The sequence below is a fragment of the Zootoca vivipara genome, chromosome 1 (genome assembly GCF_965207765.1).
Source record: "Zootoca vivipara chromosome 1, rZooViv2.hap1.1, whole genome shotgun sequence".
Lineage (NCBI taxonomy): Eukaryota > Metazoa > Chordata > Lepidosauria > Squamata > Lacertidae > Zootoca > Zootoca vivipara.
In genome coordinates, this window is record NC_142582.1 from 55,523,021 (window position 1) to 55,543,939 (window position 20,919).

The 20,919-nt window shown below is 43.8% G+C and overlaps 1 protein-coding gene across 4 annotated transcripts in view; it reads left to right on the forward strand.

Annotated features, from left to right (window-relative positions):
* Positions 1-20,919, forward strand: part of MYRF (myelin regulatory factor) — a 96,728-nt gene that overhangs the window by 56,854 nt on the left and 18,955 nt on the right. For 2 of the 4 annotated variants that reach the window (XM_088665310.1, XM_035123496.3), the window contains exons 5-12: positions 4,147-4,477; positions 6,806-6,978; positions 7,541-7,664; positions 16,352-16,547; positions 17,337-17,413; positions 17,954-18,064; positions 18,770-18,860; positions 19,800-19,865. In XM_088665310.1, the coding sequence (XP_088521436.1) occupies positions 4,147-4,477; positions 6,806-6,978; positions 7,541-7,664; positions 16,352-16,547; positions 17,337-17,413; positions 17,954-18,064; positions 18,770-18,860; positions 19,800-19,865 (1,169 nt within the window). Of the gene's footprint in view, positions 1-172; positions 338-4,146; positions 4,478-6,805; positions 6,979-7,540; positions 7,665-16,351; positions 16,548-17,336; positions 17,414-17,953; positions 18,065-18,769; positions 18,861-19,799; positions 19,866-20,919 lie in introns of those variants that run through there. The other 2 variants (XM_035123515.3, XM_035123506.3) reach the window with 2 other exon arrangements.

Consider the following 20,919-nt stretch of genomic DNA (forward strand, 5'->3'; position numbering starts at 1 on the left):
CTGCTGCAATACGTGAAGAGATTATCAGTTAGTAAATATTCCTAGACTTACGCCTATTGTTTTCCTGCTCCCCTTTGGAAAGAGTGGGGGAGGAGGGGAGGAGCAGGAGCACAAAGAGGTGTGTGGGGAGAGAAAGATGTAAATCTACCTTTTGAAAGAGGAAAATGGGGAAACTGTTGACTTCTGCCTAGTGAAGGAGTGAAAATGGAGTGTTTGAGCCTTGTTTTGTGGATGGCGGTACTGTCAGATGTTGACTTCCGGAGAATTATGTAAAAACAAGCCTATTCCAGTAATGAAGACCAAAGCAAGGAAATTGCCATGAGCTTGCTATTAGACGGTAAGTACGCTCTGAGCCTCCTTCCACCTTTTTCCTAGCTCCGATTGGTACAAGGAGACTCTCCTCTGTTTCCTGTGTCAGGCAGAGAAATCTTAGATACATGATGGAGGCTGGGTCTGCCATGTGTCCCGTCCCCCCCTTGCTAAGCAAAGTCAGCCTTTCTCTGTCCTTCTCCAAGCTTTATATAAGTTAAGAGAGGGAAGTGGGAGGGTAGAAACTTTCTTCACAACCTACATTTGCCATCCCATAATGAGATTCCTCTCAGGAGATTTAGATTCGTACGCCAGAGAATTAGCAGCAGAGGGAGAAGAATTGGGTGGAGTATATGTTGGTGTGTTGACGGGAATTTTCTGAAGTTTCCCCACTGGCCCCTTCTTTTAAAATCTCAGCCCTGTTCATAGTGGAAGCAGCTACTTCTGCTTTCTCCATGGAAGAGGTCAAGAGTTCTGTTTATCTCACTACAAAAATCCCTGGAATTCCTCCTGGCCCTTCTTTAAATATAGCGAAGAGGCCAGATTACTTGCCACAGAGTGAACTGCTTTCCCTCACCACCAAGGCAGCAGAAGAAGGAGTCTGAAGGGTTTTATCCTGCTCTCATCATCCTGGCGAGGGGAAGAGGTAGAACCTCAGGCGTTGTAGGGGGCAGGATCTGAGTGAGTCCTGATGCATATGCAGAGAGTGCCAATATATATATCCTTGCCTCTGCGGTCTCATGGTTTTCAAAAAATCCTCCATTGTTTCAAGGTGTATTTGGAAGCCAAGTCAGCCTTTTCCAAGTGGAAGATAAGATATGGCTTTCAAGAACATACTTTTCCACAACTTGCTTGCATATTCACTCTGCCACAACAGTTGCCCTAGCCAGTTTTTAACCTGTGAATGTCAAACATTTGATATTGGCTTCTGTAGTTTCACCAAAGCAAAATGCAAAGCCTGACACTTTTCAAAAATGAAAATTATATTAGTTTGTAGTCTAGTTCATTGACCAATGGTGGCCGTCAACACAACTTGTAGTACTGAGTTCTATAAGATAATTTTGTGTTTGTGTGATGTTCCATTCCATTTTACTATAACTTGTAGGTTCAAGAGCAGTTTGATCCTGGTTTTAGCTGAGATACAAAGGAGAGCTAATTAAAAAAGCTACCCCTATACTCTGACAAACCAGAGCCCTACATGCTTAACTTTAAACTGGGATTCAAAGTTAAGTAAACTTCTGTTTTGTTGTACTAAGGAGGGATGTGAACTTGAGTCAAGGACTTTCGTGAATGCTCTACAGCCTGTTCCTAGATATGTAAAATCCATGCCACCCTTTCTGCATGAAATCAATAAAAGCCCAGCAAAGAGAGTTTGCTGTGGTCTTGACTTGAACCCCCCACATGTGATGTGATTTGTACGTATTATTGAAAACAGTAATTTCCCCCAAAGTCACTGAAATGTCTTCTGCACAAGAAGGCTTTGAAATGAAACAGGTACTTCATAACTCATTTTGGAAACATGTTTATATTTCAAACATATAAAAGCTGGGAGACAGGCCATAAATAAGCCTCCATTCCAGCTGAGTCCTGTAATTCTGTCTTTGTTTGGTGTTGTACTTTTCACCAGCATTCTTTGTGTCTTTCCAGTGGTAGTTCACTATGATGCCTTCACTAGACAAATCTGAAGCTTGGGTGCCTACAGGAGGTAGTGGGGTGATTCGACCTCTGCTCTGTAGGCCTCCTTCACTTCTCCAGTGACGCATGTAGCTATCTCTGAATCCAACGCCAATCCAGAAAGGGTTTCAGTAGCGGCTTTAAAAAACAATAATTCAGGAGGTGGCTTCAGGGGGTGGCTTCTTTTATCTGATAATTCAGTGGCTTTTTTAAAAAAATTAAAAAATTGATTGATTGATTGATTTAAAAAATGAATAATTGCTCTGGTGTGTGGGCAGTGACTTTGTGATTGGCTCCTGAGCCAGCCAGCCAGCACCCTGTGCAGATGGACTCCACTATAAATGGGGAAAACTGGTTGCTCCTGACCTCAGTTCTCTGAGGAAAGTTGCATTCCTTCCCTAAAAGGGGTAGGTGGAGATCCATGGTGGGCTCACCCCTCAAAATAGGTCTATATTTGTACTCAAAGTTGGTGAGAGAACCTGGCTGACTGCTGGCCACACTGAACAGCAACACCAGTCTTTTCAGAATGTATATATTCTCAACTCATTTCTAACTACCTTTAGTGATGATATTTCTGTATGAATAAGTGATGAAATGAAACAGAAAAGCTGTTGGTAAATAATGGCGAATAGGTTTTGTCCTTGTGTGTTTGAGCAACGGTTCTTGTTAAATTAAGCCAGGCTTATTCTCGTAACTCAGCAATTCTGACTCTACTGCCCCATTAATGCTTTTAACTGCATGGATATATAACCTCTTTATTTTTAACTCCATGGACTGGTGTAATCTGAGGTCATGTTATTGCTACTTTCAAGACCATAGAGCATATATTTCTACAATGTGTTGATGCCCTTTGACATTCCCATGGAGCGAGGGTGCCATGCTATCTTGCTGTGGGGGAGAAAACTGCCTTCTGATAAGGGAAAGCCTGACTTCTCCCTGTGGAGAGACAAAACAGGAGAGAAACCTTCTAGTTCTCCCAGCAAGGAGGGTCCCTGAATCAGGACTGATTTGGGAGCCATTCTGCTTTGAATGTGTGCCTGCTGAGCGTGGAAACCGACATAACTCTAAGGTGGATGTTCTGCCAGGGCAAGGATTTTTGCTTGGGCAAGGGAACATTCTCTCCCTTTCTTCCCTTTGTACGTCCCTAAATCTGTTCTATGACCAGTTTTGGGAAGGCTGCAGGGTACACAGAGTTGGGTGGGGAAATGTCCCCTTGCAGAAGCAGAAATCCTTGTTGACAGGACGTGCTAGTAGAACAGCACCCTGAGACTTTAAAGAACTTGGCCAGCTAGTTATTTAAATATCCCTTTGTCCCGCCTCCACACAATAACAGTGGTACTATGAGAAGCCTGAAGAACAGGCATACTTCTGCATATGTAAAGGAAAATGCATTTGAAGGCTCTCCTTTCAACGTGCCGAATGTCCCAACAAGATTATTGTGCCTGATGTGAGCCTGGAAATATATATCATGAAATATAGAGAACATATGGAGCATCCGCTTCCCTGCACCTCTCATTTATAATATACCAGACTAGTCACAAAACAGCTTTTTGTGTGTGTTTGGCGCTCAGTATCATAAAATTTCTTAAATGAATTTACCTGCTTGCTGAAGAAGAACCTTTTTGCATGGAGATTCAGATTTTTATCATTCGGATTTTTAGGAGGCAGGAAGTCATTCTCCTGTATTTGCTGGATTACTTATTTGTTTCTGTTTGCTGTGCTGCCCTTTGGTTATATATTTAGCAATTAAATCTTTTTTTAAAAAAATGATCTTAGTCATTTTAAAAGAGTTGAAATTTCAACATATGCACTTAAAGTGTCAAAGGTTTGCCCTTCATTCCAGCTCACTGGAAGAGAGCTTATTTCTCACCATACAATGAAATAGAAGTTATGCTGCCTGCATGTTTTACCGTGTATCTCCCAAGTAAAATGGCTTGAGATGTCTTTTTGTGTCAGTGAGTGCTGAAAATGTAAGGAAATGGGCTAGAGTATCCCCCTAAGGCCATCCACGTCTACGGCCTTATACTATATTCATCCAGAACACACAGCTGGAATGGCTGCCCAAGGCTAGAGGAATGTTCAAAGAGACGGGGATGTTTTTCTGTAGCATAATCTGGCTATATGTGTGCCACAAATTAATCTACCGACTTTCTGTCTTTTTAGATCCTCACCTCCTTCGAACCATGACTCCTGAGAATATGTGTCATATAACTCCCCCTTCCCGCCTGGAGCATCCACCCCCTCCTCCACCGCCACCCCCTCCACCATCCCACCTCCAAGGGCCGCCTCCTCCTCCTCCACCACCACCACCACCACCTCACCCACACCAGCAGCCGCACAGCCATCACTATCCCAGCATGCAGCGGGACATGTACATGAAGGCTGAGTCTCTGATGCCCCAGTTCACTATTGGACAAGGCATGACACCTGGAGATCTCCACCATGCCCAGCAGTCACAGATGCTTCACCAGCTGCTGCAGCAGCATGGAGCAGAGTAAGTCCTCGGGAAAACGATGGATGAGATAGGGGGGAAGTAGAAGCATTACCTGAGCCCCCTTGGACTTGTTCTGATCGTAGTAGACATTTGTGGTTAGAGTGTTGGACATGGGAGACCAGGGTTCAAATGCCCACTCAGCCGTAGAGTTCACTGTTTGGCCTGGGTTAGTCACTTTCTCCTATCCTACCCTGCATCACAGGGTTGTTGTGAAGATAAAATCGGGATGGGGAGAACCATGTACAAAATCTTGAGCTCCTTTTCAGCAATAGCGTGATATAAATGTAATAAATGTAACTAAAGTAATTGAGAAACCCTTGATGTGCAGAGTTTGCTATTGAATTACATGTATAGCAGGAGGCCCAATAATAGTCATGGGGACTAATATGGTGGGTCAGGGGCCTATGGTGATATGCTGTTGAGGTTCAATTGAAAAGCGTGAGCAGCAAAATGAGAACTGAGCCAAGTTATCTTGGCATTCTGAAGAATACAAAAGGCGAAGCTATACCAATAGCAGAGCTTTGTCATTTCTTCCACTGATGATTCATTCAAATTGTGGTTTGTTAAGATTGCTGAGACTTCTGTCGGAGATCTCATGTGCTCCTTACAGGACTGTGTGTGTGTGTGTGGCAACAATTTTTTAATTAGTTTTTAAACAAATACAAGAACCATTAAGCACTCATCCAGCAATACAACTAATGGTGTTTATTTTATCCATTGACTTTAGACATAAACTTACACATTCAACACTTAAGCATATCATTAATATCATTACCTGTGTGCCACAATTGGGTGTAATGGAGAGTATAATCCCAGCACTAATGCACCTAGAGCCATGGGGGTGCTATTTCAGATTTAATAGCTGGAGGCAAAGTCTCTGACAAGGTTTGAAAATGTATTCAGGATTGAACTGCTTTTGTAAAAAGTGATTTTAAAGAGTGTTTTTGTTTCGATAATGCATAACAACTATCACAATGGTAGTAAAACACACACACACACACACACACACACACCCTTTTAAAGTAAAGAGATTAGTGCCTTCAGCATGCATACCAAATACATAAAGTTAAAGGTAAAGGGTCCAGTTGTGACCAACTCTGGGGTTGCGATGCTCATCTCACGTTTTTGGCCGAGGGAGCTGGTGTACAGCTTCCGGGTCATGTGGCCAGCATGACAAAGACGCTTCTGACGAACCAGAGCAGCACACGGAAACGCCATTTACCTTCCCACTTTAGCGGTACCTATTTATCTACTTGCACTTTGACATGCAAGTACATAAGCTCTTTTAATTATTCATCATATTTGTCAATTGTGGCTGACCTAGAAAAAACACACAAATGCATGTAACACGCCTTCAATGGCTCACTTTTTTTTGCAGAATGAACAATTTCAAGAGCAGGTTTGAGGAGGAAGAGAGTTTGGTAGAGACAGGGACTGAGGGATTACTTAACCCTTCCCACACACTGCTTCTACAATCTGAACATGCATTTGGAACTAACTGTGGGATGAGGGAAACATGATTGTGTGGGGGGGCAGTGGGGGGGTGGGGAAGCTGCTTTTTCTGAAAAAGGGACATACATAAAGCTGTTGGTGGGGCTTACATCATTAAAATGCTTCTCTGTGCAAAAACAAATACCTGGACACTGAAAGCTAGCATATGGGAGAGACATGTTCGCCTTCAGGAGTCATTATCCAGTTCAGACCTAAGATCTACCTTTAGCCAAAATGTGCATGAGATCCATTTATTGATTTTTACCGTAGATGTGTACAAACATTGCAAGGGGTTGGACTAGATGACTATACCATTCTTTGATTCTATGAATGGTAATGTGTTGTTGGTGAGACACATCTGGGTCAGTCTGCAACCCAGTTGTGAGTTCCACTCACCAGGAATACCTCATGGTATTCTAGTTTTCTATGTCCAGGGATTACAACAACAACAACAACAACGGTATGGAGGAGGGTTCAGTCACATGTGTCCATACCTTTATTCTCAAGTCTGGTACAACCTAGACACAGATATACCCCCTCAGTCACCCTGTAAGAAGAAACCTGCCAATTGTCTCTTTCCCTCTTGGGTCAGGTGAGGACAGAGGGAGGGAATGTACAGGTTTAGAATATGCCTCTATTTCAGCACCAGACAACAATTTTTGAGCGACTCTTTGTATACCTACAGAATTATGGGAGAGCTTGGCTGATGCTCACCTCCTGAACCCACTGGAATCATTACCCCTATTTCTTTCTTTCTTTCTTTCTTTTTTACATTTTTATGGGTTATGTGAAGTTGGAATGTTCTCACTGTCTCTTTTCTGTGTTTGGCTCCCACAGACTTCCAGTGCACCCTGCCAAGAAGAGGAAACACTCAGAGTCGCCCCCAAATACTCTCAATGCCCAGATGCTTAATGGGATGATAAAGCAGGAGCCAGGGACAGGATCTGTGCCTCTCAACCCTGACAGAGCCCAAACTCCTCCTTGGCATCAGCAGGGGGCACTCTCACCAGGTGCAGTGGTCTTTGTCCCCAGTCTCCTGTAGTATTGCCAGCATCCATATGTTATTCGTGTTCCGAAAGGGGAAGAGTTCCATAGGGTGGGTGCATGGGAGGAGAAACTGAGGAATGGGGGCCATGAGGAAGAAATGAGGAAGATGAGCCATGTGTCTCTAGGGCAGGCATAGGCAACCTTGGCTCTGCAGATGTTTTGGAACTACAACTCCCATGATCCCTGACCACTGGCCTGTTAGCTAGGGATCATGGGAGTTGTAGTTCCAAAACATCTGGAGAGTCAAGGTTGCCTGTGCCTGCTCTATGGAGAATGTGCTGTTTCATACCAAACAGAATGTGGGGAGGCAGTTCCCCAAAGTTGAAAAAGAGCAGAGAACGAAAAACATTTTCCTTTCCTTGGTTACAAAAACCAAGCAATTAAAAAGTCATGGGGTGTTTTGCATGGTGGGAAAGCCACTGGGTGGTGGGGCAAGAACGAATATTTCCCTTGTAGCAGGAAGGATTATTTGCATGAGGTGTAAATACGCAGTTTTGTAAATACACAATTTTACTATTGCTGCAGGCCTGATTCAGGACAATGACAGCTTGAATGGCTCCTACTTGGATCCCAACTACCAGTCTATAAAATGGCAGCCGCATCAACAGAACAAGTGGGCGACTCTGTATGATGCCAACTACAAGGAGCTGTGAGTAGAGATGGTGCCTGTGTAAACTCCTCTGCATGCCGGCTCAGAGAAATACTTGCTCAAGAGTAGCACTGCTCTTATTAAATTGCAAGGAGCTGGAGGCTGGTGTATATAGCATCCAAGGAAAGCCTCACAACTTTGAACCTCTTTAAATTGCCACTTTACACCATTTTAATAATAGTATTAAAATTTCAATATTGTTTATTAAGCACTTACAGTTATTAGGTGCCCTACAAAGTACGTACATTTAAAAGATATTTTCTGTAGCAATTGCTGTACAATTGCTGTACAAACAGAAAAACACAGAAAGGGAAAGAAAGAAATGAGGAAGATGTGACTAATAAAACTGCAGCAATCAGAAACAAGACAATCAGTTGTGGAAGGCTATCTTGAATGGGTGTATTATCAACTGATAAAAAAATAGAAAAGGCACACTAGCCTTTTTGCTCCTCCATCAACACTGTTCACTTGTTCATTGATTTCTGAAATCTCAATGACACTTCTCTCAAATTATTGCATCCTTGACATTTCCTCAGGTGTCATCCTGGTTTTTGTAGAAATTGCTGGGTTTTAGTCATTTTTATACTTTCTGTTGCAAGCACTTGAGATCTGAACTGATCTAGTGTTAATTCTCTCGCCTGTTTTGGAAGCGTGGCATGTAGTGATAGCATTTGCCTCTCTCCATTACCTGGTCACCTTTTGACAATTGCCTTTTAAAAAATGCTGTCCTATTGTCTGTTTAGAGCAGGGGTTGTCAAACTGGTCCCTACCACCCACTAGTGGGCATTTCAGGAGTCTAGGAGGGTGGTAGGGGATTCTATGGCACAAGCTGAATCCTCCTTCTATCGAGCATTGGTGGGCGGTAAGGAAATTTTTACCATTAAGAAAGATGCATTAGTGAACAGTAGGTATAGAAAGGTTGACTACCCATGGTTTAGAGGGAAAGTGTAAGAGTGGTTTCCCCGGGAGCAGGCGCTCAAGGGTTAGGGAGAGGGGAGTTAGGTTTCATCAGCAAAGGTGACCCCTCTTAAGAAGGCAGTCCATTTTGATGCTTGTGCAGCAAAATAAAATAATACTGGTATATCTTTTGGCTTCTGGAAACACCCAGTGTGAGACGACTGCAAACTTCAAAGAATTCTAACTGTAGAAGCCAAAACAAAGGGATGAAAACAAACAATGGATGAGGAAATGTAGGCTTGGGAAATTGACTGATAATGGAGAGAGCATATACCTTTTTCAAACAGATAAATAATAAATTGAAAAGGAGTACACAGAGAAAGTAGCATTCAGGTTGGAGTGCACTGGCAAAGCAAAGGCAACCAGAAGTTTAAGGAAGGAACTAATAACCATGATGCATGCATCAGAGATGAATATGAAAGAAGCATATAAAAAGTGGTGTGATATCTTTTAATTGGTCTAATATCTGTTGGGGTTTAGTCTAGTCTAGACTACTAAAAGATAAGGGCAGCATCTCTTAGCTAGAGCCATGTTATGCTGAATGATGATGATCAGCAAGAGTATACATGGCATTTTATAGGCTAACATAAGCAAATTACACGGGGGGGGGGGATCCAATGTGGCACAAGCAGGTGCCCACTCCTGCAATGGGGCTTCTCCTTCCACCCCACTCCTTTGCAGTCCATCACACAGCCCCAAAATCTACACCAGAGGGTTGGAAAGAAAATAAACTGGAAGTGGGCAGACAAAATAGGAACATAAAAACGTGGCCCATCTAGTCTGGTGTCCTGTTCTCACAGTAGCCAACCAGAGGCCCATGGGAAGCCTACAGGACATCATTGGATGTCACCCATAAGCTCTTGCTTTGAGGAGCTTACAGTCTGAATCTAGGTGAGAATTGTAATGATGGAAAGTCAATAAAGAGAGAGGAGGAGACACCAGCAACCAGGGGTGGCCAATGCATGCAAATGTAGTTGCCTATCTTCATCAGAATAGCTTCACCAATCTACATTTTAGACAGGGCCCTAAGGCAAGGCTGGGTGGCGCAATGTGCCAGGGCGCCGGGCCACCAAGGGGCGCCGCGCTGCTGCACCCGCCAGACAGCTGCGCTGGGAAACGGGGGACGACGACCGGAGGGATCTTTGCACCAGGGCGCCAGATATGCTTAAGACGGCCCTGATTTTAGATTACACATCCCAAAAAGTAGGCTTGGAATGATTTCTGGGAATGGTAGCAGGGTCCAGCTCTGGGGCTACAGCAACAACTTTTTCCACCTATGTATAGCTTGGCTTGACTGGAAGGAGAAGTGGGATTCACTCACAGAGGAAATGTTGAAGAAGGAAAGTGCTGGAGAGAGGGACAGAGATTGGAGGGGCAGGAATGTGGATAGAGTGAATAGTAAGGAAAGAAGCTAGAAGTGGCATTGGAAAATGCTTTGAGAAGGACACGGGGAATGTAATCAAACAAAGATTGTTATACTTGGGAAGCATCAGAGATAGAGGAAATGAGAATGACAGGGGGGAGGGAGGGACTTTAAACAAGGTTGTTTTTAATGGTTTTAAGATGTCTTGGGCACTGATTTTGAGCTCAAAGGCAGTGCAGGATAGCTCAGTTGGGAGAGCACGAGACTCTCAATTTCAGGGTCGTGGGTTCAAGCTCCACATTGGGCAAATGATTCCTTCATTGCAGGGGGTTGGGCTAGATGACCCTTGTGCTCTCCTCCAATTCTGTGATTCTTATATGGATAAGAGAGCCTTGAAGGGCATAAATCAGGGAGCTCAGAGGCAGGATAACTGACAAACTCTTGGTGACCAGCTAAGATGTGCCTGGGAAGCTACGGCAGCCACTTAAGGTGAGAGCAAGAGGCTGGGAGAAGCAAATAAAGCAGCTTCCAGAGTGAAGGAGAGACAAGCGTTCAAGGGGTGGGGGAGAGAAACAGCTGCAGATCCTCCCTGCATTCCAGAAAGGTGATAGAGAACTGGCAAGCAGTCAGACCGATTCCGGGAATTGCCTACTCTCAAGAACCCGCCCCTGGGTTTCTATGCAGCCTGCACCCCCTGTTTGGCCCCATTTTGGGGAGAGAGGGAAGGGCCTTTCTTGTTTGTGGTACCAAATAAAATGAGATGATTATCTGGCTTCATGAGAGCAATGTAGAGAGAAAGGGCCAGTGATTTACATTTAAGCCAGCTGTGGCATTAGAGGGAGTCTGCCCTTGCATGGCCTAGGATGCCCACGCACAGCATCACAGTTGAGGGCTGCCTTCTCAAGGTCTCGCAGAAGGTAATTTATCTGTGTTCCTTCCCTGTGTATATATAAGGGGAGTAGGGCAATATATATATTTATTTATTGCTCCACAGGAACATACAAAGAGGCCAAAGGCATGTCTTGCCCAGCATCGTTTTTCCCATTGTGGTCTACCAAGATAAGCGGTTAAGCAGGCTCTGAGATGCAGAAGCAAAACTGTTGCTCCAAGACATGCTTCCTCTTGGAGGTAGTATATATTAGCTGTCTTGGAGCACCCTCTGATAGCCTTCTCTCTCTCTCTCGTGGATTTTTCTATTCCCTTTCAACAGCTTTCAAAATTGGGGACCATCACCACAACATGTGGAAGCAAATTCTGTAAACCAAGTAAGGAAGCACTTTGGATTGTGTCCTGAATCTCATACTCCACTGAATGACATGAGTTCCAGTATAATTTTGGCAGTGTGGGGAAGACAAGTTTGCACTGAAGGCCCACAGCCTACAAGCTACCCATGTGTGTTATTGTAATGCCTTTATATAAACGCATGGTGTAACTGTACAGTACTTGGAATACTACGCAAAGTTCTGGTTGCCTCATCTCCAAAAAAGCGAAAAGGTGCAGAAAAGGGAAACTCAGATGATCAAGGGATGGAGCCATTGCACTTAGAAATATTGTGTGAGGGGACAGGATAGAGGTTTATAAATTATGTGTGGTGTGGAGAAAGTAGAGACAGAAGTTTCTCTCCCCCCATCACTATATTATTCATTGTTCTCACTTTGGCATGACTTTATTTTGCTGAAGGAATTCTCATTGCCTCCAGTCTAGCTGCTTCCTTGACGAGGCTCTTTAACCATGCTGGCATTCTTAGAGGAGGATTACTAAAAACTGCTTGGCTTTCAATATTGCCATTTCCCATTACTGTTCCATGGGCTGTAGGCAGCACATGTTCAGCAACACCCCCCGTTCTCAGTGAGGTGAAAGCAATCATTTTTATAATAATTAATAGTAATAATTAAAAGTGTTCATTTTTATAATAATTAACTTGGGTAATCGCTCCCTCAATGAAAACAATACTGTACTTTTACAAACTAAAGACACCCATACTCCCTGTTGCAGCAGAAATAAATGCAGAATAAAACATAATTAAAAGACACCCGCTTCTTGGGAGAAAAGCAATGACAAACCTAGACAGCATCTTAAAAAGCAGAGACATCACCTTGCCGACAAAGGTCCGTGTAGTTAAAGCTATGGTTTTCCCAGTAGTGATGTATGGAAGTGAGAGCTGGACCATAAAGAAGGCTGATCGCCGAAGAATTGATGCTTTTGAATTATGGTGCTGGAGGAGACTCTTGAGAGTCCCATGGACTGCAAGAAGATCGAACCTATCCATTCTGAAGGAAATCAGCCCTGAGTGCTCACTGGAAGGACAGATCGTGAAGCTGAGGCTCCAATACTTTGGTCACCTCATGAGAAGAGAAGAATCCCTGGAAAAGACCCTGGTGTTGGGAAAGATTGAGGGCACAAGGAGAAGGGGATGACAGAGGATGAGATGGTTGGACAGAGAGGACGACAGAGGACGAGATGGTTGGTCTCGAAGCCACCAACATGAGTCTGAGCAAACTGCGGGAGGCAGTGGAAGACAGGAGTGCCTGGCATGCTCTGGTCCATGGGGTCACGAAGAGTCAGACATGACTAAACAACAAAACACACACACACACACACACACACACACACACACACACACACACACATCCTTGAATTTCGCTGAGAAAGTAAGAGTTTGTGGCCCAAGTACTGGAGCTCTAAATGGAGAAAGATAGGTTGTGAAGCACTCAGACCACATGATCTGCACATTCTACAACTAGGTAGCTTTCCTTCACCAGTTCCCCCCCCCCTACTTTTACAATTCAGATTTAATAATTTTAACGAAATATCCATTTTTAAAAATTGCTTAGACTTTCGAAGGGGGCGTCAGGCATTACGTGCCACAGTGTAATATTCAGGCACACTCCTCATTTACAAGGTGGCTAGGATGTGCTTTGGAAGAACAGGACATTTTTCTGAGATCCTGGCTTTAAGACAAAGTGAAATATAATATGTGAGATGCCTCTCTTATCTGTGGAAATTGTAGTGCTATCTGTTGCCATGGGTGTAGACATCTGCCTCGTAAAGAGGCCTCTGTGCATACTGTTACCCTTCTGTGACAGGAGCATGGCTCATTGCGTTTCTGGGGATGGCTAACCTTCTGCCCTTATCTCCAGTTCTGAGTTGCTACCGTCCTCCCCTCCCCCTTGCCTTTTCATTTTTACCTCACAACTCACACTCATTTCTTCATTACCTGTCCTTGAATTTCTCTGCATTTTGACCCAATACATGTTTTAAACATTTGTACACGTTTTGTAAAAAAGAAAGATACGGGCTTTCATTTGAACACATTGTGGTCCTTGATTCGTGTTGGATTTGCCGAGCCATTTGTAAAGGGCCGGGTAGCGAAAGTGGTTTGATTGAATGGCGGAAGCTGCCAGTTTTGTTCTCTCAAGTTTCAGTGGTGAATGGCTAGCACAATCTCAGTGGCAAACAGAAACCATGTCTATTCTAGCTGAAGAGCAAGAGCTTGAGGAGAGATGAGGTAGCTTAGAACTGAAGAGGAATTGCCCTGTCTGCTTTTGGGGGGGGCTGTGGAAGGGGAAGAATTTGGCTTTTGGATAGGGCAGAATGGCAAGCACTATAGGAAGGAGGGAATGGCACAATGAATCACCAAAAATGTGATGGAAAGGGGGGAGAGGGGGAGAGAAATTCCTCTCATACTTTCTGGCTAAGGTAGCTTACTCTGTGACCACCATCTGGTTTTCGTTCAGGGCACATCTCTGGCAGCTCAGGGTCCCCCCTGTTGCTATGAGGAAGAATTAAATGGCTCTTTATAGAGCCTGCCAGGTTCACTCAACCCAAGGGTGCTGACAGCAAACAGAGTTTATCCAGTTGCTGCTGGCATGTCTGTGTAGAGGACTGTCAGTAAAGTAAAGTATGTGCCTGGCCAGCTTTAGACCTCTGGAGGCCAAGCCAACTTACTGAAATGCTCTTCTTGCCATGGCCACACACAGAATCCTGCACTGGATCTTGAAATTCCTGGCCATCTTGGGTTCTTCTTGTCTATCCCACTTGTTACTGTGGTTGTTTTGAGCTTTGACTCTTTCAACAGTTGCTAGCCCTTCCTATTTTCAACAGTCCCTCCTTTTTCCTGTCACGATCAAGCCCCTTGGTTCAAGTCTTCCCCTGCACAGCTTTCTGAAGCCTAAGGAGTTAAAGGTACCAGCACATGCTATTCATCTGTTAAATAATACTTCCCAACCCCAACAGACTACAACTCCCAGTAGCCCTAGTCACCATGGCAACGCTGGCTGGTGTTGGTGGGAGTTGTAGTCCAAAGCATCCAGAGATTAAGAAAGACTCTGTTGAATTCTAGTGCTAACTAAGCCCTCAAAAACTCATTGAAACTGTTCACACCTTAGTGGGCAAAAGTTTAAAGTTTCAGTTTTTATAGTAGGAAGTGCAGACCTTCAGCAGCTCTGTCACTGACCAGCTTGATCTATCCTCTTCTTACACTTGGTAAAGAAGTAAGCCCAAATGAAATTAATGGGAGTTTTTTTCTTCCTCAAATGAGGAAAATCAAATTTTAAGGGTGCATTTCCTCCAACAAGTACTTAAAACATAACTTGATCATGCTGGCCTGCTGAATTTGACAGCATTAAACTTTTAAGTATTTGATTTTATTTCATTTGCACCTATTTGGTTGCAATTTATGTTCATGTATATCGGTCCGTGAGGCAGGGAGGCCTTCCCCACAGAGCAAACCAGGCATCTTGGGAGCTGTGTGTGTGCGTGCCTGTTGGCAAAGGCCACATATTTTCAGTGTTTCCATGACAACTAGTCCATTAAGGAGACATAGATTAAACTTCCCAAGCTGCTACATATATTGCTTCCCCCCTCTTATTTGATACTCTGAGCTGCTGCCGCTTTGTATCCTGAGTACATACACTTCAGTCATTGGGGAGGAGATTGGGGGGGGGGAGAGAGTTTGGAAGGTGTAAGGAGCAACTTCAGGTAGCTCTGTTTTAAGACGTATGGCAGCCCAGAATGAACCTAGCCTTGCGCTGAAGCCAGGAAGATGCATCTCACGTGGAAATTTCTTCAGTGGCAATTTGGGTGGGTGGGCGGAATCTAGTTGAGGTGGGAGATTTCCAAGTCTCGGGATCATAAATTGCTTTACCAGAGCTAGTAAGCAATGCCAACCTAATCAGCTGTTAGTTGGCAGATCTGTAGGAAAACCAAACAAATCAAAGCAGAGCTGCTTGCTTCATACTGTTTACCTTTCCTCCACCCCCAGAGCATTGCCATTTGCATTAGTGGATGTTGAAGAAGGAACAATTCTAACTGACAGTGGTAATTTTAGGATGAGAAGAGAACTTTTTGCCTGTTTGCAGCTGTCAAATATCCTATGATGTTTTCTCTGAAACTATTAAGATAGCAAATCTGGGACTCGCTTGTTGAGACTAGCTTATGTTGTCACATCCTCACTTCAAACGTAGTTACAAATTCCCCTACCCCAACATTACAGTGGTACCTCTACTTACGAATAACTCTACTTACGAATGTTTCTACTTATGAATAGAGCTCCGTCCGCCATCTTGGATGCGGTTTAGATAGGATTTTTTCTACTTACGAATTTTTAGATAGGGTTGCTTCTACTTACGATTTTTTTCTCCCAATGCATTCCTATGGGATTCGACTTACAATTTTTTTCTACTTACAAATGTGCGTTCGGAACGCATTAAATTTGTAAGTAGAGGTACCACTGTACAACCTCGAATCCAGGGTGGTGTGATGGGCAGAGTGGTGGACGGACCAGAGAGATCCAGATTTACACCCCCACACCCCCATTTAGCCATGCAGCTCTAGAGGTGCTGTTGGGCCAGCCCACTATCTCTCAACCTATCCTACTTCATTGTATTGTTGTAAGGCAGGGGCAGGGAATTTCATGGGGCCCTCCAGCATCTCTGTTTGGCCTTCTGGATTCTACCCAGGTTGTCTCTGAAAATTGTCCCCTAGAAGCTGTTATTTGCATTGGGAGAGAAACCCAAACAGTTTAGGATGCTTTGATAAACAACCCTGTAACCTAAACTTTTTCAGGATAGGGCTGGGTAGGATGGCTCATGCTTCAAGAATGCTTGCTGGTGATGCCTTATGTCCAAGCTGACAAATTGTGTTATGGGGGGAAGAGATACATGGTTACCTTCCAAATGTTTATCGTTTCCAGGCAAATGTTATGTTTGCAGATGGCAGAAGAAGTAGCTTGTGCAATTTGTATCTGTTGGAGCGAGAGTATCTGCAAGAAAATAACTTGATTGACATTGAATGTATATTGTGGTTATTATGTTCATGAGCTACTACCAGTGGCCAGTTTATTCAAGTCTTCTCCCTTTGGTGACAGACCGATGCCCACATACCGGGTGGATGCAGATAAAGGCTTCAACTTCTCTGTGGGTGATGATGCTTTTGTGTGCCAGAAGAAGAATCACTTCCAAGTCACGGTCTATATTGGTATGATTGGAGATCCTAAGTATGTCAAGACCCCCGAAGGCTTGAAGCCGCTTGAATGCTTCTACCTGAAACTGCATGGAGTAAAGGCAAGTGTGAAGATGGGAATATGCAATGGCTAAAGAGGTGGAGCACAACCTCTGTTGATACCAGCAATTATGTGACTTATATCTATGAAAACCTTGGTGTATTTACTGCGCAGGTGGCTGTGTGTGTGACTTGTCAGGCCGTGTGTTTGTGCAGTCTTAGCTCCAAGCCATCTTAGAGTGGGAGCTGATGCTTTCAAAACTGGAGGTTTGATAACATCAGTCTTTTGTAATCCTTCAGTGGTTCAAGAGTTCCTCGAGGCAGATAACCCCACACTCAATTAATTTTGAGTGTGCAAAATGTATTTATCCCAGGACACCTTACAAGGCAATTAAAACAAAAGCATGAAGATAGAATATACTATCGCTAAATTCAATAACCAGAAAACCTAATCAAATAACTACTAAAACAGCAGAGTTAAAACTTCATATTCAGTGTTTAAAATGTAGCACCCTTCCAATATGCCGCTAGATCTGAATTTAAGCAGAGGAGCACTCCCTCTGCATGCAAGTAGAACAATAGTGACTCCATTACTAAATTTGTGTGGTTATTTTCATATTGGGATGCAGCAAATAACCCTTTTTACTTGCTCCTCTCCTACCTTACCCAGGCTTAACAGATGGAGAAGAGTGAAGGCAGCACAGTTCACATACTGAGTTCCAGTCACTAGGATGTCAAATAATCTATCTGCAGTGTTTCAAAATAAAGAGGTGGCTGCTTGTGGGAATACATGAGCCTGGAAACACATCATATTGTGCTCTCTAAAATGAGCCTGGATCTTTTCTTTTCAGTTGGAGGCCTTGAACCAGTCCATCAACATAGAGCAGTCACAGTCTGACCGCAGCAAACGGCCCTTCAACCCTGTCATGTGAGTACTGCTTCCATTTGTGGGCCCACCTCCAAACCCTCACTTCTAACACATGCACACACCTTTGTGTGAGCAGCCCAGAGAAGATTAGGCACAAGAAAAGGTAGCTTGGACATGGCGGCCCCTGCGCATTAATCTGACTTCTGCTGGTGCATCATAACTTGGAAGATGCTCTTCTTCCTACAGGTGATGTTGCTTTCTTGCACTACCTCTCCTTTTTGAGCGTGCTTCCACCTTAACGCAAAAGGGACTGCGTATTAAGCTTCCCACCCAGGAGCAGCACAGCAGTACCTCATTGAAATGGGTGGGGATTTAAGTGCTTAGCTCTGTTTTTGTGCCACTGATTTCCCTGGGAGTTTAGGCACACTTAGAGCTCTTTTGCATTAGACGCTTTGCCTGAATGCAGATTTCCTCCCCACCATGCATCCCTTGCATCCTCAATTTTACGCACTTTGGTTGGTCCCATCCAGGTAAAAGGTACTTTCTCTTTGACACATGTGGAACGTCATTTACTCTCTTTTTTATTTTCCTTTTTTCCAGGGTCAATTTGCCTCCAGAGCAGGTCACAAAGGTCACTGTGGGACGGTTGCATTTCAGTGAGACAACAGCCAATAACATGAGGAAGAAGGGCAAGCCCAATCCTGATCAGAGGTAGGGGCTGCGTGCTACCTGTCTCTCCCTCCCCACCAAATCTGTAATTAAAGTTAACTGACTGACTATCTAATGAATAAATGTGTGTTCTGCCCTGCAATGTGGACATTCTTACATTAATAAAACAGCAGAAATAAAATATAAAAACCTCCACAGAATAAAAAATGGTGGGTAAAACTTGCTGCAGAATATTATCACCATTGAAAGTCCTTTATATAGTTATATGTATAATTTCATTTTAAAAAATCAAAGCAATTTACAACACCTATAATACTTGGGTTGCCATATTTCAAAAAGTGAAAATCCGGACACGGCTATGTCTGGGAAATTCTGGACATATAGCAACCCTATATAATACACACAAAAATTAAAGCAGATCACCAGCTGATTATGTTTTTCTTAATTGTATGCATGCTGCATGCATGCTGCATATGCTGAACAAAAGAATTGTATCTGTATAGGCCATCATTTCTTTTAGCTGCTAGGCCTCAAATTATTTCATTGTTTTTTTTACAGAAGAAAGGCAATGAATGTAATATTGTTGTTGGAATGCAATACATCAGATTTAGTTTGGAATTAATTTAATTTATAATATGTTTATTTTTTACTGATTTTTTTTGAAAATAAATTGTCATCATGTTGAGTTATGATTAGGAGTGCATTAAAGCCTGCATTTATCTTTAACCCACTTTGTTTTGTTTTCAGGTACTTCATGCTGGTTGTGGCCTTGCAAGCTCATTCCCAGAGCCAGAACCACACTCTGGCTGCTCACATCTCGGAGCGCATCATTGTTAGAGTAAGTCCCTCTTTTCTCCCTTTCCCTTGCAGGACATTGTTTTCCTAACTCTGAGCATCTACAGCTCTTGACTTGACTTGATGGGGAATTCTTGACACTGGTACCAAACTGTCCCTGATTCCACAGCACCCCTTGCTGCTGCCCCTTTTTCATCTGCAGATCCCACTATCCAACTCTTCCCTGGCTTTCTGCATCCTCATTTTCTCCTTTGCTCAAATAAGGCAAACACCAAGTAAGAGAGATCACATGCTTCATGGTTCCCAAGAAGGAGATATGGGCAGGATTGAAAGGTTTATTTCTAAAAATGGTGCCCAGGGGCCATGGAATGTAAGACAGCTCTTGCACCCTCTGCAATAGAAAGAGGAAGACAAGGTTGCAAGTAGGAATGGTGCAACAAGATACCAGCCCTGCAGTCATATCATTGATTGTGCTGTTCTGCTGCCTGGATGCCACCATTAAGCTTACACAGCAGCATGCAGCCCTGCTCCAAGGCACAGAGCAAGTCATATGGCTCAGATGTTAAACCAACTCACAATATTGCACTTGTGCGGACACATGCTTAAAGGTTCATGGGAAGGGGATCACATGAGGGTGACTTATAGGAAAGCCACATCTAATTTCAACTGGGTGGGCACAAATGTGTAAGGAACTATTCCCCATGTCTCCACAAGACATTGCTTTGGACCCCAATGCATCAGTTCTGAAACTGATGCTCTCAAATGGGTTCAGCTAGTTGGATGTCTGAGTAAGCATCTTAAATAGACTGGCTTCTTGGACTTTAGGAAGCATGATCTTGGGGGAAGGGCATATGAAGAGGTCATGGGTGGCTCCTGTGCTTCCAGAGAGCCATTTGCAAACAAGGAGGACACTAGGCTGTGACTTTGTGGTTGGCTGTCTCCGCCCTGCTGCCTTTTTAAGTGCTGTGTCCATTTCCTCTAGCAAAGGGCCGGTTCGGGGTTAAAACACAAACAGAGGGCGGACGGGGACCCCGGAGTCTGCAGACAAGTAAGTAGCATGCTGAAATATGCAGTCTCCGGGGTGGAGTCGGGGGGCTCTTTTGTAGAATGGGATGAGAGATGCTTCTGCCCCGAGAAGAGCTTGCCCCAGTCTTGTCAGTGAGGCTAAGGATCTGTCTGCACTAGCACAATAAATGTGGTTTGGTTGCACATCAGATGCACAGCTAACTCACTTAATCCGCAGTGAAAATGGTGTGAGCACCAGAGTGGTTGTGGAACATGTCAGAAGCTGTGTCACATCCACGGTTGCTTCTCTGTAAACCTGATACTTTTATTATGCCACCGTTTATATAATTCTTCTATGTGTGAGATAATAGTACTTACGCAGCACCACCCGTTGCAGGATTTCATAAGCAAAAAAAAAAAGGCACAGTCTTGAGAAGCTTTACAGTCTAAACATTGGCAGGTGAGAAGGCAGTGTTGGAAGAGGTGGAGCAGGGATGCATGTGAGCAAATGCAGTTAGCTTTTGTTTCAGCTGGGGATCTTAATCCAAGGGCTTCATGGGAAAGGTGGGTTTTAAGGTGGGATCTGAAGGATGAGAAAGTGCATCCTGCAGCTGCTTGCTTACCTGGGCTAAGAGGACTGATTGGAACACTGATGAAATGCAATAGATTCAGGAAACTAGGACTATTTAGATCTGCCCAAAGAACAGAGCAGCAAATTTTCAGCAGGACAGATTGCATTAAAACAGTTGTGAGGGTACTTAGCATAAGGCTCATAACACATGTAATCACAAAAGAGGAATAACGGGAAGCAAACTCCATTTAGTATTACTTTTTAGACATATAACCAGAACTGTGTTAGTGTACTTTTTTTTTAGTCCTGAATGGTAAATTTGCATAGTATTAAATATTCTGATAGTCATGGAGAAAGGCAAAGGCCTCTCAGGGACACTGAAGCCCTTGCCACTAGAAGCCCTACAGAAGCTTCTCCTTGGATTTGGAAATTTCACCAGACAGTGCCTGGTGAAGCCCATGAGAGGTAGGAGCTTGGGCGGGGAGGAGAAAGAGACCTCCTGAGAATCTTGAGATGCTGAAATCTG